The sequence below is a fragment of the Stylophora pistillata genome, chromosome 4, assembly GCF_964205215.1.
Source record: "Stylophora pistillata chromosome 4, jaStyPist1.2, whole genome shotgun sequence".
NCBI lineage: Eukaryota > Metazoa > Cnidaria > Anthozoa > Scleractinia > Pocilloporidae > Stylophora > Stylophora pistillata.
Genome location: NC_142522.1, coordinates 43,336,480 through 43,352,820, shown reverse-complemented (window position 1 = coordinate 43,352,820; position 16,341 = coordinate 43,336,480). Strand labels below are relative to the sequence as shown.

General features: G+C 42.2%; 1 protein-coding gene, 1 non-coding gene and 1 pseudogene across 3 annotated transcripts; 1 reads left to right on the top strand and 2 right to left on the bottom strand.

The window, feature by feature from the left end:
- Positions 1 to 1,629: 1,629 nt before the first annotated feature.
- LOC111333127 (uncharacterized) lies at positions 1,630 to 3,933 on the top strand. The gene has a single exon (XR_016000060.1). It is a non-coding gene; the product is annotated as an uncharacterized LOC111333127 (transcript).
- A 158-nt stretch (positions 3,934 to 4,091) lies between these two features.
- On the bottom strand, positions 4,092 to 14,890 carry LOC111333126 (uncharacterized). 2 transcript variants are annotated; one of them, XM_088757148.1, is made up of 3 exons: positions 14,774 to 14,890; positions 6,478 to 6,982; positions 4,092 to 5,617 (listed from the first exon to the last, which is right to left on the bottom strand). In XM_088757148.1, exons 2-3 carry the CDS (start codon positions 6,949 to 6,951, stop codon positions 4,490 to 4,492), a joined length of 1,602 nt encoding a protein of 533 aa, XP_088613274.1. In that variant the 5' UTR covers positions 6,952 to 6,982; positions 14,774 to 14,890; the 3' UTR covers positions 4,092 to 4,489. The 2 variants fall into 2 exon arrangements, with proteins under 2 accessions (XP_088613274.1, XP_022794379.1); XM_022938644.2 differs by lacking the exon at positions 14,774 to 14,890 and adding an exon at positions 11,078 to 13,986.
- Positions 7,241 to 11,067, bottom strand: LOC148733876 (uncharacterized; annotated as a pseudogene).
- Positions 14,891 to 16,341: the final 1,451 nt, after the last annotated feature.

Below are 16,341 nucleotides of genomic sequence, written 5' to 3'. Positions count from 1 at the left end.
AATGTTGACGTAAGATTTTCTCAATGACAATCGTCAAAATTTCGGTGAATCATAGCACTAATTACACAAAAGGAAAAAAATAATTGTTTAAACGATTGCATTTAGAGATGACGATAAAAATGAACGGTAAAACATGACGTTTCGACCGTGCTTCGGTCATTGTCAAGTGAATGGAATGAAATACAGTAAATATATGTATATATACACGTACGAAATATAAAAAGGTTTTTGCAGGTGTAAACAAACAATAAAACTACAAAGAAAGTGCTAGTAAAAAGCTAATTAAAAACCTTAGCACGAATTGAATCAGACTGTACATTGAGAGCAGGTCTTAACTTGTGAATAAAAAACATCTCATAGACGAGACAGTCAAATTTGTTCGTGCACTTCATTAAGGTGCTAAAGTTCTTTCTAAGATCCTTTGGAGTCAAAGAATGTTTGTCGCGAAAATTTTTGCCAATTGACGAAGAGGAGTTTTTATGTTCTTCAATACGTTGGTGTAGATGACGGCGTGTGAAACCAACATAACCTGCATCGCACAGGTCACATTGAAATTTGTAAACAAGGCACTGTTGGTTCAAAATCGGCGGCTTAGCTTCTCGCAATTTGAGGTCTGAAAGCCCACTCACGCCCCCTCTGTCCTCTGTCCCTTGGCGAGAGAGTCGTCTTGCAGAATCAACAAGGCCCCAACCCCACCAAATGGGACCGGTCAGGGATAGTGGTGGAATCAGCCGGCCATGACCAATATCGTGTCAAGGTGGACGGCTCTGGGCGAATCACACTACGCAACCGCTGCTTCCTGCGAGCCTATACACCAGCTACGCCCTCTATCCGTCCACCACCGCCACCTGCCCACCAGCCCACCAGCAGTGCTGACCAGTGCCCACACCCACAGCCCCCTGTGCCCCCACAACCTAATGCTGAGTCTAAGCGCACCACTGAAGCAAAGCTCAACGTACCAACTGCGGTCCTCGACCCAGCACCGATGTAGCCCCTCGCCCCGGCACAGGATAACAGCCCCGTTCCCGACATACAGTCTCGAGACCCCCAGTTACCAGTAGCGGCTGATGAGGATTCCACAACGCCCATTACGCCACCTCAACTGCCGCCCGAACCAGCTACACGTCCTCGCCGCTTAACACGACCGCCCAAACGGTACGAACCCGAAACAGGACAATGGGTCACTTGAGTCCTACAACCGAAGCTATACGTTGTACCGTTCTCGGTTCTCGGACTGGGGGGGACGAAGGGACTACCGCTGGCCACATACTGAGGACTCGTTAGGACCACTCACCTGTGCTAGTCAGCCAGATTGTTTCGGACACTCGAACTCATGAACATCAACAAATATCTTGCGAATTGAACTTATCATCGTAAGTCTATTATATTGTGTTTCGTTTAGCTTTATAGTTCGCGTTACTTAGTGTATGGATATTGTGATTTATCCTGTAGATCTGTTTCATCGTTGTGATTAAACCAAATCAATCGAGGAGTTCGCTTCAAAGTTGATCAAGACAAATGTCGCAAATGGAAACATTCTTCTGGGACCTTCTCTAAGAATGTTCTTGCTGAAGAACTTCGCCAGAAGAGACGCCTCAGCGTGTCACTCAAATCGGAGACTAATTCAATCTACGACGATATACGTCAAACATGTAGCTTCTTTCGCTACTCTTGCATTCTGAGAACGATGACTGAACTCCGCAAGAAATACTATCACGAAGTGTTGGATATTCACACCAGGAAAATATCACGATTAATATCAAGACATGAGGATGTCGACGAACACATTATTAACATCTCTTCGTACAAACTCTCTTTTTTCCAAAAACTTGTGCTCTGTCGTGGTTTGAATTTTGCCATCCCTAAAAACGTGTCCTCGATTGATGTTAAGGCCAGCTTTGAGAAAGCCTATTGGAAGCTCGAGCCACGCTTACCGGAAGAATTTCGTGACCTTGCAGCCTCTACTCTACGCTCAGTGGCGCTGAATTATATTCACCGAAAAGGCCCTAAACCTCCACAAACACTCCTGAAAGGCATTCATCAATTGAAGAGGCGAGAGGAAATAGTCGTAACAAAACCTGACAAGGGATCTGGCGTCGTGGTCTTAGACAAGGATGAATACCTACGGTTACTTGCTGACGCATCCATAAACAATGCCACCAAATTTAGGATAGTAGAGCCTGAGAGACCAAAGCGTAGAGGTAGACCACCGAAACACGATCACCCCCTATTGCAAAAGGAGAAGGAGCTAGAATCACAAATGGCTAGATGACAAACTAAAACCTCTCGCCACAAATCAGTATATGATAAGCGACACCTTTGAGTTCGTGAACGAGATCCACGAAATGGTTATTAACAGTGGAGATATTCTGGTTTCCTATGATGTTTCTTCATTATTTACCAACGTACCCTTGGAGGAGACCATACAACTACTCGCCGATAAGGCTTTCATTAATAATTGGTTCAATGAAACATACCATCTTAACCTCAATAAGCTGGATCTTGTCGATCTTCTTAGAGCGGCAACTAAGGACCAACTTTTCACGTTTAACGGCCGGCTATATGAACAGATCGACGGAGTTGCTATGGGCTCCCCCCTTGGTCCTCTGTTAGCCAACGCTTTAATGTGCAGCATCGAAGAAACCCTGGAGCGTGAAGGCAAGATGCCCACGTACTACAAGAGATTTGTCGATGACACATTGACCATTATGCCGAACAAAGCATCAGCAGACAATTTCCTCGACATTTTAAACCAGTGCTATTCCTCTATTAAGTTTACCATGGAGCCGGAGAGTAACAGCATGCTCCCTTTTTTGCCGGGCACCCAGCTGCTCAACAAACGTACACATGTTGAGACCAAGGTGTACGTCAAACCTACAAATACGGACCTTTTACTACATTACAAGAGCCATGTAGATGATCGTTACAAACGTGGGTTATTAAAAACTATGCTTGATCGTGCATCTCGACTTTCATCTAATTGGCGTTATTTCTCTGAAGAATGCGATCGACTTAAATCAGTATTTTCTCGTTTGAAATATCCTGATAATCTAGTCAATTCTACCATTTGACGGTTTGTTGCCGCCAAAGTATCTGATCAACCAGTTTCCTTACCTGCTGTCAGCGATCGATCGGACCCCATTCGCGTTGTCCTACCGTATAAGGATCAGGCATCCACTGATATTGTTCGTGCCCAACTTAAAGATCTAAGTCATAGGATCCAGACGACCTTACAACCTGTATTTGTTAGCCAGAAGATTGGTCGAGACCTCAAATTGCGAGAAGCTAAGCCGCCGATTTTGAACCAACAGTGCCTTGTTTACAAATTTCAATGTGACCTGTGCGATGCAGGTTATGTTGGTTTCACACGCCGTCATCTACACCAACGTATTGAAGAACATAAAAACTCCTCTTCGTCAATTGGCAAAAATTTTCGCGACAAACATTTTTTGACTCCAGAGGATCTTGGAAAGAACTTTAGCACCTTAATGAAGTGCACGAACATTTGACTGTCTCGTCTATGAGATGTTTTTTATTCACAAGTTAAGACCTGCTCTCAAAGTACAGTCTGATTCAATTCGTGCTAAGGTTTTTAATTAGCTTTTTACTAGCAATTTCTTTGTAGTTTTGTTTGTTTACACCTGCAAAAACTTTTTTATATTTCGTACGTGTATATATATATATATATACATTTACTGTATTTCATTCCATTCACTTGACAATGACCGAAGCACGGTCGAAACGTCATGTTTTACCGTTGATTTTTATCGTCAAAAGTTTTAAGAAACCCTTGCTCATTTAGAGATGAATTCAAAATACATTTCTTGATTCTTTAAAGGTAACCTGGATATGCTGTCTGTTATGTAGTTAGAAGAGGTTTTCCTTCTTACCAGTTCAAACGCTACCGATAACAGATATAATCGAACCCTTTCCCTACGGCCACTTTAAAAGCAGAAGAAAATGCGGGATGTTGAAGAAAACTGGCCGTAAAAGAGAAATGAGAATTTTTTCTTAGCAAGGAATGATCGAGATCGACATACTCAACGAGAAAATAGTGGAGGTTCGAATGTTCGATTGCCAAGGTAATAAAATATCTTTGCTTGCATTCTTTTATTTCTATGAAGTCCAATTAAAATCTACGGGGTGTCTACCTAATACATCACAGGAAATCGATATAATATCATAAACTAAGAAACAAGAACTAACACTCTCTAGGAGCTAGCAAACTAAAGTCAAAGAAGAATAAGGACACATAAGCCCCAAGGAGCGACTCGCCACGCAGTCTAGCTAAAACTAGCGTAATATCATTATCTATCCTAAATATAAGGCAGAGTATTTTTAAGAGCAAACGCTTAGTACTCTTACATAAACTATTAGGCCCTCACCATTAAAACCTAGGCTTGGGGTGAGAAAGAACACTTTTCGAGAGCATGCACGAAAGGCAGGAGCAAAGAAGAGGAAACAGGGAGGCAGACCAACATCGAATCAGTTATTGGGGACTTGGTCTTCTATTGCTTCGAAGGGGAAGTCCTTCCTCGCCTAGTTCATTTCCATTGGGGGTGGTGTTTTCGTTCCTACCAGTCTCAGCCAATGCAGCAGCCACCGCGGTAGCCGCGGCCGCAGCTGCACTAGCTGAGTTGCATGCAGCTGTAGTTGCTGCCACAATTGCAGAATGAATTCCAGTCCCATCAGGCTGAAGTTCGGTTATTTTTGCGGCCAGTTCCTTCGCTGCATCTGCTGCCTTATTCGCAGCTTCAATGCACTGTGAACTATTAGAGGAAACTTTGCGAGATTTGAAGGACAGCCACGACACAGCACCGATAACAGACAAAAACGCTGTTTTAAGAATATCATCTGCAGTTTCCCGACCATAAAATGACTGTCCAACTAATACTGGAGGAACGAAAATAAAGCAGAGACCGAGGAAGCCAGGTGTAAATGCGGAAAAGGTGGAAAGGCAGGAGTAACTTGCGTGGGCTATTTCACTGATAACGAAAAATAAGGTAATGAAAAAAAAGGAGAATCCCAACAAAATAGACACGCCCCAAGCTGGATTAATCATGATACCTATTGCAACCCAGCTCAAATGGTAACTAACCAGGCTTGTGCACACGATGAGCATTAATCTGCTACAAAATGAACTAATATCCAAATCTTTGAAACAAAGGCAATTAGAGGAGCATATTATTAACCATTCTGGTATAAACACAACGAGCACAATAAAGTCTCGCGACATATTTCCTCTTTTTGAAATCTCGATGGATGTTCGCTCGCAAACTAAGACAAATATAACCTCTATCAGCAACAGAAAAGAACAAAATACAGTGACTGAACGTATTAGTGGTTTTTCCTTTTTACAACAAATATAATCTATCCTACAACGATTTTCATCGCTATCTAAGAGTGATTTACTTTGAGTGTCATCTTTCATGCATTGTAAGACCCAAAAATATAAAAATGGACCAAACATCAAGGGACACAGGAGAGAAAACCACAAAACTACCCTTGTATAAGAACGTCCTGAAGCCTTCATGTCTAGGATATGCCCTTCTATGACAGATTCTGCAAAATTCAACCGTGGATCTCGCAAGCCTGGAAGAACAGCGAGGTCTTGAAGCTGCAAAAGAATTATACATCAGATGTGATTATAAGAGTGGAGCATGTAGAGTAAAGAACCGTCTTCGGTGATATAAGAAGTATTCTACTCAAGCAGTAATGGAAATAGACGGCGGTTTCGACAACCTGAGCGGAAGTCATCATTTCTGATCTTTATTTCTGGCCTTTACCACTCAGTAAATCAGACGTTGTAAAGTACCACTTGTTTTGCCATAGGCAGAAATGTTATGTTATTTGAAAGCTCGGAGGTCCGTTAGCCTAATACTCCGACGGTCCGAGGCCCCCTCGTTCCAATTACCCTTCCCCTCTTTCCGTCTGGTATACGTTGACTAGAGGCTTGCTACTGACATCATCGATACTGTATGTTAATGGCCAATTATATCACTCGTGCGAACTGACTCAAGAAGCTGAAAAATAAAGATTTCCACGAGGGTCGACAAAGGAATTTCATTCATGGAAATTTGACGGGATTTCCTAACACGCCTAAAAAGCTACCCTTTGGCAATCCGACGCGGTGAAATGCCAAAGAAATGAAACTCCGAAATGTTAAAATAATGATGATTACTGCTAATTCACGAAAATACTTCAAGACAATTCGAAGAAACGTTAGCATTACCCTTGAGCAGAGAAAGGAAAATATTTGATCAAGTTTTGACAAACCCTGAGTGAACACAAACAACTGAAAAAGCATAAAAAAAACTAACCAAGGCTGTAAAAATTTTAGTTTTAGCTACTTATTATAATTGAACCTCTACTCACAGAAAAAAAAATTGTCGAATACTTGTGAAAAAAATTACTTCGTGGCTGGTAATACGCAGCATTTCGTCCTGTATATGTGAAATAACTAATAGAGATACTTACCGAAGCCAGTACATTTTTAATCATTTTTTCCCTGTCTTCTTCTGAAACATTGCAGCAAAAGGGTGGAATTGTAATGTTTAGATGTTTCGTCCGTGGAGTCACCAGTATCGAGAAGAGAGATGAGATCTCAAGGAAAAGTGGAGGAAAAGCGGCATACAGGCTTCTTAAACTCCATGTGTACTTCTTTACACCAGGCGTGGAATTGTCGCAAGCTTTATCTGATCCATTCTGACCACATAGGTTGACGAAGACAAGAACTGAGGAAGGCTCATTGGCCGGATATAAGGCGGATTCGATGTTGAAACTGCTCTCATCTGATGCTAAGGAATTGTAAATGTCAGCATAGGTTCCAATACACGTAGCGACGTTGGCACACTCACTTGTTACATCTGCTCTGGTGCAAATAACAAGGAAGCTGATCAAATTAATTGCAACGTGGACAATACTTGAGGTCTGTTTTGTCACAAACGCCATCTTCCCTCTGATTGTTGATTTCAGGGTTTTCCTATACCAAAAGAGTTAAAATTAAATTGGATTGAAACACTTTTGTAAAGTTAGAGAAATAGAGCGGGTAGTGTATTTCCTTCAAGTTTAATCATCTTTCACCGATACTTGGACAAATAATTGTTTTCGTGTATACTACATGGGAGGGGGAGTCATGCAAAGTATAATTACCGATGAACAGAGCGTTGATTGAAGGAATCAGATAGATTTTCTCCTGACGCAACCACAATCCCCCTCCCCCCCCCCCCCCCCCACTCCCTCACGCACACTGATGAATTATGACCGGTCACTCGTGGATACGTCGAATGCAAATCGACTGCAAATGAGTCAAAGCTCGAGGGAGATCGACAGGCTCCGGAGTTGCCGTAAGTTTGAAGGAACAAATGAGCAGAAATAAAAGCAAATTTTTTTTAAATTAATTCTATTAATAAAGTGTAAATTTTAATAAAAAATACGAAGTCGAGTCACTATGAAATAAATACAGGAGGTAAGTTTCTAACGAAACTTAGGTTCTAAGTCGGTTGGGGGGAGTACGCGTAGATTATTTGATATTATCAACTGAGTTCATAGAGAGTTTCTAATCTGACGTCTGGAGCGCTAGCCTTTCGTTCTGACGAAGAGCTAACGCTTGAAATGTCAGAAACTCTTTACGGTGGCCAATTTATATTATCAAAGCCACTGAACTGTCCACCCAGCAGTGTATACTTCTTACAGGAAGCCCATCCAGAGCGTCTCTCACATTGTCAACAGTGTTCACAGCCATGTGACCAGCGACCAGTTCCAACCGCGGGATGGTCAGACCTTTTTGGACAATCTCGATCTGGCTGCAATTAGGCCCCGGTTTGTTCCGGATGCTTGTTGAATGGCTGCATAAACACAGGCTGCGACTCCATTCGCGCACGCGTCTCCAAACGAATGTAGATCGATTTGCTCGATTTCCTCTCTATGAACAGCTAGCGATCTTGGTATGGTAAAACGTTCTGGTAGTCTGCTTTCCCACTTAACCCACAGCTTGGCAAGGTCACGTGATAGGTCTGCGTCCCAGGCTCCCTTCATATCACAAACTGCACGGTATATGAGTTTGCCACTAAGTGGCTCGGACGAGACAAGTCCCAGGGGATCAGATATCTTAGCTAGCTTAGCTAAGATACCTCTCTTAGTCAGCGTTGCTTTCTCTGGTGGGACTGTGATGCTAAGAGAGTCTTTTTCTTTGTTCCACGGGAGCCCAAGAATACTAGAAAATGTTCCTTGTGGGACTCCTAACTGCTGTTTGGCGTAGGTTGGTTCTCCTTCTTCTTTAGAAGACTGCTCTAATTCCAGCTAGGGGACGTTTGAGTGCCATTTATGGAGGTTGAAACAAGCGTCTTGGAAGATTGTCGTGGTCTTATCTTTTAGTTTTCAAGTCTTGCATACTGTAGTTGATCCCGAGATTAAGTCGTCAACGTACAGTTCTTTGCGAATCTTGGCTACCAGTTCCGGCTCTCTCTCCTCCCAATTGTTAAGGTGCATCTCGATCACTCCCCCAAGCAAAAAGAGAGATGGCGCAAGTCCAAATAGTGCTCTGGTAAATCGCAAGGTCTCCAATGGGGATTGTTCGTCCCGGCGCCAGTAAAAGCGCATTGCGTCGTGGTCAGTCTCTCTTACTCTCACTTGTAGAAATGCTTCCTGTAAATCGCCAGTAATGGCCACAGGATTAAAGCGCTCTCTAACTAGCACGCTCCAGAGTTTATTCTGCAGGGGCGGGCCAGTATGCAAACAGTCGTTTAGCGACGGAGAGCCGCTGGAGGCTCTTGCTGAGTCGTCGTACACAATTCGCAGTTTTGTTGATTCTGCTGTGGCTCTCACGACAGGTTTGTGTGGTATGTAGAACTATCTGCCATTGACAGATGACTCGTCTGCTCTCTCGACAACTCCTTCTTTCTTCTGATCTTCAATTATCTCTGCATATTGATTTGTTGATTCCTGACGCTCAAGCTTCTTGTTTAGACTTGCTAATCGTCGTAGCCCTCCGTCCCTATTGTTTGGTAACACAGGATGATTTCCTCGCCAAGGTAAACCAGTCTCATACCAGCCCTCCTTATGTCGTACAAGTTGCTCCTTAAATTCGGCATACACGCTGCCCTGGTCGTTAGGGGGTGTGTCCGATAAGCCAAGTACATCCAGACGACAAAGTTCCTCGTAGTCCACATGTGATGTTTGAGTCAACAGAACGTTTGTTACGTCTAGAGGCTCTTTTCCTGGAGCTATGACAATCCAGCCAAATTTCGTCAACTCAGCCACAGGCTAACCAGGCTCACCAATCTTCGGTACACTCTCTGTTTTCACTTTAGCGTAGTCACCGGCTCCAAGTATTATGTGGACTGGTAAGCGACTTTTTGTGTCCACATCGTTCATTACAACTCCCGACAAGTGTCGAATAAAATAGTTGTGTTGCATTGAACAAACGTCCTTGAAAGGTTAGTACCTCCTAATCTGTGGCTCATGTCCTGCTATATGTATATTAATACTTGGGCTGAGTGGTGGGTCACGAGTTGTCAAGATGGCCGTTTTCATCGTCTGCGTCTTTTAGTCGAATTTTTCGTTTAGTTCTTCAATTCTGTTTTGTGTTCTGTGTAAATTTCGTTTATTCATAATTATTTTTAGTTTAATTCTGTGTGTATGTGTCTATATGTAAGTGTGTGTGTCCCGACCTTAATATTGTAATTCATTCTATGTAATTTGGCTTCCTAGCCTTGTTAACGTTCTCGTTTTTTAAGGAAGCAAATACACTCTTAATTTTAATTTTGATTTGATGTTAATTTAACCTTTCCAAGAATAAGGGTAAATAAAGTTGTTGTTGTTGTAGTTGTTGTTGTTGTTGTTGTTGTAGTGTGGGTTTCTTGCAATCACTTCTTGATATTTTTGGTTTTCTAGGAAAAGCAGCTCTCCTTTATCCACTTTAGTGACTTCCATAGGCATTGAAAATTTTCGGCTTACATCAGAAATGGTGATAGTGGCCAGCTCTACTTCCCTTGTCGACGCTCCAAGCAACAGCTCTATTTTTCGGACTTCTTTCTTTTGACCAATGCTTAAAATGCGGTCCAAAGGGCTGCCTATGCATATGAACTCCCTGTTCCCGTGTTCAACAAAGCGCGACATTTTATCCCTTCTACTTCAACCACAACAACTCTGTTTCCGCTTGGAATCCCTGTGGCGACGAGGAGTGCATTAGCATTGTTTTCTTGCTTGTGACAAATGGACGTGTGATGTTTGCGATCACAGATCTGACATCTTAATTTGCTCTTACATTCATCAGCGCGATACCTTGTAACGGTGCACAGTCTCTTCTCTGATAGGATTTTCTGCCTCTAATGACCAGGTAAGTGAAACAGTTCCCACTACAAGTATTAATTTAAACGACTTGCACAAACGGATTGAACATTTTAGAGCAGGGCAAGTGAGACACCATCTGCCCTTTTGGGAATCATTAACTAATGACCCAGTTATCTTGGATGCCATAAAGCATCACCATATAGCGTTTGAGGCGGAGTACCCAACACAGACAGTTCAACCTAATAAAATCAATTTCTCAGTTCCTGAAATCATGATTATTGACGCAGAAATTGCTAAGCTTGTTAGCAAAGAAGTTCTTCAGGTTACCAACTGTGTACCTGATGGTTTTACCTCAAATATCTTCATTCGTCCTAAAAAGGATGGTGCTTTCCGGATGATCCTCAATCTGAAACCACTTAATAAGTTTGTCGATTACCACCATTTCAAAATGGACACATTTCATACTGCCCTCATGCTCATCCGACCTGGATGTTTTATGGCATCTGTAGATCTCAAGGATGCCTATTATTCCATTCCCATAGCAGAGGAAGACAGAAAGCTCCTCATGTTTCAATGGAAAGGGAAATACTATCAGTCTACATGCTTACCTAACGGTCTATCATCTGCCCCCAGGATTTTTACTAAAATCCTCAAACCAGTCTATGCCCGATAACGTTCGATTGGCCATACATGTATGGGACATATTGATGACTCCTTACTTGTTGGTCAGAGTTTCGATGCATGTCATAGAAATATAGCAGATACTGTTTGTTTGTTTACTAACCTTGGCTTCACTATCCACCCGGTGAAGTCTGTGCTCCAACCCCAGCAAAAAATAGATTTTTTGGGTTTTGTACTGGACAGTAGCACTATGACAGTAAACCTCACAGATGCCAAAGCCATGAAGGTCAGATCTGCTTGTCAAAACTTGCTGCTCCAAAAAACAGCTACTATACGCAGTGTCGCACAGGTCATAGGCTTCCTTGTTTCTCGCTTTCCTGCTGTGGAATTTGCTGAAATGCACTATAGGCATTTGGAGCTTGACAAAATTTGTGCACTCCGTGCCAACAAAGGGAACTTTGACAGCACTATGACCTTGTCTGCCCAGTCTAAGACCGAATTGGCATGGTGGATAGATAATGTCCTAACTACATCTAAACCCATTCACCATGGCAACCCTGACCTCACTCTAGCTACTGATGCCTCAAAATTGGGTTGGGGAGCCGTCTGTGGAGAAACCTCCACAGGGGGATTTTGGAGTCTAGAGGAACAAAGATACCACATAAACTTTCTTGAATTGAAAGCCGTTTTATTGGGTCTAAAATCCCTTTGAGGTGCTTTCAGTGAGAAACACATTTCTCGTTCAGACCGATAACACCACTGCTCTAGCATACATAAATGCAATGGGAGGTATTAAATCAATACCATGCACTGAAATAGCAACCGTTATATGGGACTGGTGTCTAAACCACAACATCTGGCTTAGTGCCACCCATATCTCCGGGTCTGAAAATATTCAAGCTGACAAGGAATCCAGGGCACTCAAAGAGTCTACTGAATGGCCCTTGTCCCAGGAGGTTTTTAATGCTATACAGGAACGGTGGGGCAAGTTTAACATTGACCTGTTTGCCTCTAGACTTAACTTTAAGGTCCCTCAATAGTTTTCATGGAGACCTGACCCTGGGGCACAGTTTATTAACGCTTTTCTCATGAATTGGAAACCTTATTACTTTTATGCTTTCCCACCCTTTAGCCTCCTTGCTACCTGCCTACAGAAGATAGAGCAGGATCAATCAACAGGAATCCTCATTGTGCCAATATGGACAACTCAACCTTAGTTTACACTCCTCTTGCACCTTCTGATCGACAACCCCTTAACACTTCCCCAGACCGACAATCTTCTGTTCCTGTCCCACAGCAATGCAACTCATCCTCTCAGCAGACGGTTGCAATTAATGGCTTGCAAAGTATCAGGGAGTCCTTCCAACAGAGAGATATTTCAAGCAAAGCTACCAGCATCATCCTGCAGTAGCGCTATCTACTGAGAGGATCGTGCATCATACGTATCTAATACCACAGTTCAAAAATATATGAACTTCATATATTCATTGTATCTGATTTATCACTTTCACTGGTTTATTACGAATCAACTTAACGGCCTGATCCCAGTTGGCTTGTTAGCTCAATTGGTAGAGCGCTGCACTAGTATTGCAGAGGTCAGTGGTTCGAATCCCGTACAGGCCTGATTTTTTTCAGGTCTGATTTTCGCTATTGCATAAATAGTGCTACCTACTGCGAGGATCGTGCATCATACGTATCATTCTGCAGTCTTGGTCAACGGGTACCCAAAAACAATATGCCCCATATATCTAGCAATGGCATGACTTTTGCTCTAAATGGGAAGTTAATTCATACAGCCCACCTTTAAATACAGTGCTGGATTTCCTAGTCAGCTTGCATGAACAAGGCTTATCGTACACTACCATAACCAAAGCAAGAAGTGCTCTGTCAGCTATTATTCTTCCCACTGACAATGTCAACCTAGGAAGCCACCCCATTCTTTCCCGCCTCATGAAAGGCATCTTCAAGAACAACCCACCTGCCCCATGTTATCACACTACATAGGATCTTAGCCCAGTCCTTTCTTATTTGTCATCGTTGTCAAAGCCAAATCAATCTAGTCTGAAAACGTTGACTCTGAAGTTAGCGATGCTAATTGCACTTGTTTCAGCACAACGAGGGCAGAGCCCCCATATGCTAGACATCCAGTTCATGAAAGAAGGGGACAGCTTTTTTGAGTTTGCTCTCCCAGAGCACATAAAACAAAGCCAACCGGGATACAAAGTACCATCAGTGCTTTTACAAGCCTTCCCTGCAGACCAATCTCTCTGTGTATTTACCCACCTGAAAGAATATCTGCAGAGGACCAAGTGTTTGAGAGGTACTGAGACAAAGCTCTTAATTAGCCACGCAAAGCCACATCACCGTGCTTGTTGAGATACCATATCAAGGTGGATTCGTTCTGTAATGGCAGAGGCTGGTAGTGATGTCACCACCTTTATGCCTCACAGTACAAGAGCAGCAGCAGCATCGAAAGCTAAAAATGTATCTGTACCAGTGAAGGAAATTTTAGACACTGCTGGCTGGTCTTCAGAAAGGACATTTGATCGCTTCTACAATAAACCTTGTCAAAAGGCTGGTGGTTTCACTACATCTGTACTCACAATTGACTAACTAGAGTTGGACTTTGCTATCCCCCCCCCCCCCGTAGTGAGGGTGACTTGAGGGTTGTAATGGTTTAAACACTTTGCTATTTTGCCTACCTGTGTTTGCTTTGTTCCTATTGGGAAATGAACATGTATGTAGGACTTTCCCTATGTTTATGATTAAATTCATATTTTGTTCTATCATTTACTCTTCTCATGTGAATGTCTGGGCTTTAAAGTCTCATGGGATCCCTGTAGCAGTGGTGACAAAATAGAATTAGAAAATTAAACAAGACTTACCTGTAAGTTGAAGTTTGATTGGAATTCTGAGTCACCTACTGCGACAAGGGATCACATGCCCACCCTGGGCTATATTACCCCTCCCTACTGGGTGTTACTTTATCCACACCCTGCTACATTACACATCCAGTCACAACAATGGAGACAACTTGGTTTCCCCATTATATGACATTCATTCGTGCTTTCAAAACTGATGTGCGCATGCGTGTTGCAATCTCATGTGATCCCTTGTCGCAGTAGGTGACTCATAGAATTCCAATCAAACTTCAACTTACAGGTAAGTCTCGTTTGATTTTCTAATTCTTGCTCTTGTTCGAGCACTCTCACTTCGTCTTGTCCTGTCGGAGGTGCCACTTGTTTAGTGAATTGCTTTAATTGTCTGACTAGATGTCTTGATACAAACTTTATTTCAAGCTCAAGGCTAATTATTATCGATACAAAACTTCCATTCCTCGCTCCTTCGACTCGAAAAACACGTGTACACAAACTACTCTCGGCCTGTAATCAATGCTATGTAAATATTAACAGCGTCACACTCTTATTACGTAATCATGTTCTCGACATCCTAAAGTAGTGGAAACAGAAGTGAACCGACAGTTGTTTATTCCATGCATCATCTGCAACTCAATGTTCTCGCTATCATGCTTTAGTTCCAAGTCTTCGTCTCTCTTTAAGCACAGATCACGAAGTGAGTTCTGAAATATCTAAGTTTTTTCCCATCAATGGCAACTGTGGCGAATCCACAGTTGCCATTGACGGGAACTGTGCCCCTGAATGAACCGCTTTTCATTCAGATGTGCCCCTGAATGAAAAGCGGTTCATTCAGGGGTACATCTTGGAGGATGACTTTTTCACATACATACTTCTCAACTAATACATATATATTTGAGCGTATATGAAAGCTAATACCACTAAAATTTTTTTCGTCAAACATCTGACTGGACTAAGTATTAGTTACTTCGTTAATTACTTACCAATCGGTACTCGGTTCCAGCCAGTTCCTGTTAACGAAAGCTGCTTCCACTCTCCTCTTAGACCTAAGCGGAAAGAGAAGCAGTGAGTGATGATTGCTCCTGTTGGCCAAGCACTAAGAATTTTGTCCAATGACAGGGCTGAAAAACCTCTGTGCATGCGTGGCGTGAGCATGTTGATGTTATCGTTGGCGAGTGGTGCGATCGTCAGATCAGCGAAATGTCGGCGTACTTTAAACTGTGTATTCGTGGACATATTTTGCCTTTCAGACTGGAATGTAAGGATGTCCTTTGAAAATAACTTCTGTAAACTGAACTCGTCGACATGTTGAACGTATTACGTTTGGGAAATGTTTATTTGCTTGCTCAAGCGCCAACTTTCAGTACTCGGTGAGGAAACACATTGCAAGCTAATTTCTTTGAGCATAATTTACCTCCATTTTAGATAATAAGCTAAGATTCAAATTGATAGAAGGTAAATAATACCGTGCTTTGGTAATAAATATGAATCTCGAAGAAAAATGGAACTTATATTTTTATCAAGGCGAAGCGAAAGCACACCCATCCTACACGGTGTTACATGAACAAATCGCAAAAACACTGTAAAATATCGCGTTACCCCATGCATATCGCTCTCACTGGAACTTAACATTCGTTACAGTCCGAAGAGTGTACTGGAAATTAGTTATCTCCATATGGTATGAGAGCAGCTCCTATGAATGCTGCCACTCAGCAAAAGCCACATGAAACCCATTGTTCTCGTGGATACATACATACATACATATACATACATATAATTTTTGTTAAGGCAGGTCGGTTTGTGGCAACCCAAAGGCTGGTGTGGACCTGCCAGGAACTAAAAAGGAACTACTTAAATATATGGACAATTCTAAGGAAAAAGTAAAGAAATTTCAAGGACTTAAAAGTATAAAAAATCCGTTTGCTTTGATGTTATCACACAGGCCTCCTTTTCGAATTGAATGCGATCTAATGTCCTTGAGGCCTGTCTAAGTTTTTGTTTAAAAAGCTGTAGAGAGGAAGCATCCTTGATGGCTTTAGGCAGCAAATTCCATACAATGGGCCCTCTGTACCTTGCACTATTTCTACCAAGGTCACTGTTACACCGTACATGCGGAAAGTCATTAATACGCCTTAGATTATAATTACTATCAATGTTGCGTTTTGTGAAAAGGGCAGTAAGTTGATCAGGTAAACTATTATAATGTACTTGATACATTATAGAAGCGAGTCTACGTTTGTAAATATAGCCTAATGATTTCCATTTAACTAGGTCAAGGACGTCAGAGTCAGGAGTTTCGCTGGGCAGTTTATGGATTAGTTTGGCTGCTTTCAAGTGTAAATGTTCCAATTCATTAAATGTAGATGGTGAACAGGACCCCCAAATAGCAATGCAGTATGTGATGCTTGGGACAATCCCTTTAAAATATATTTCTTCTAGTACACCTGATGGTAGGGCTTTGAGCTTTTTAAGGAATTTTAGCTTTCCTCCAAACTTGTAGTGCAGGGCTTTAACTTGCGGTTTCCAGTTCAGTTTATAATCAATTTCAACA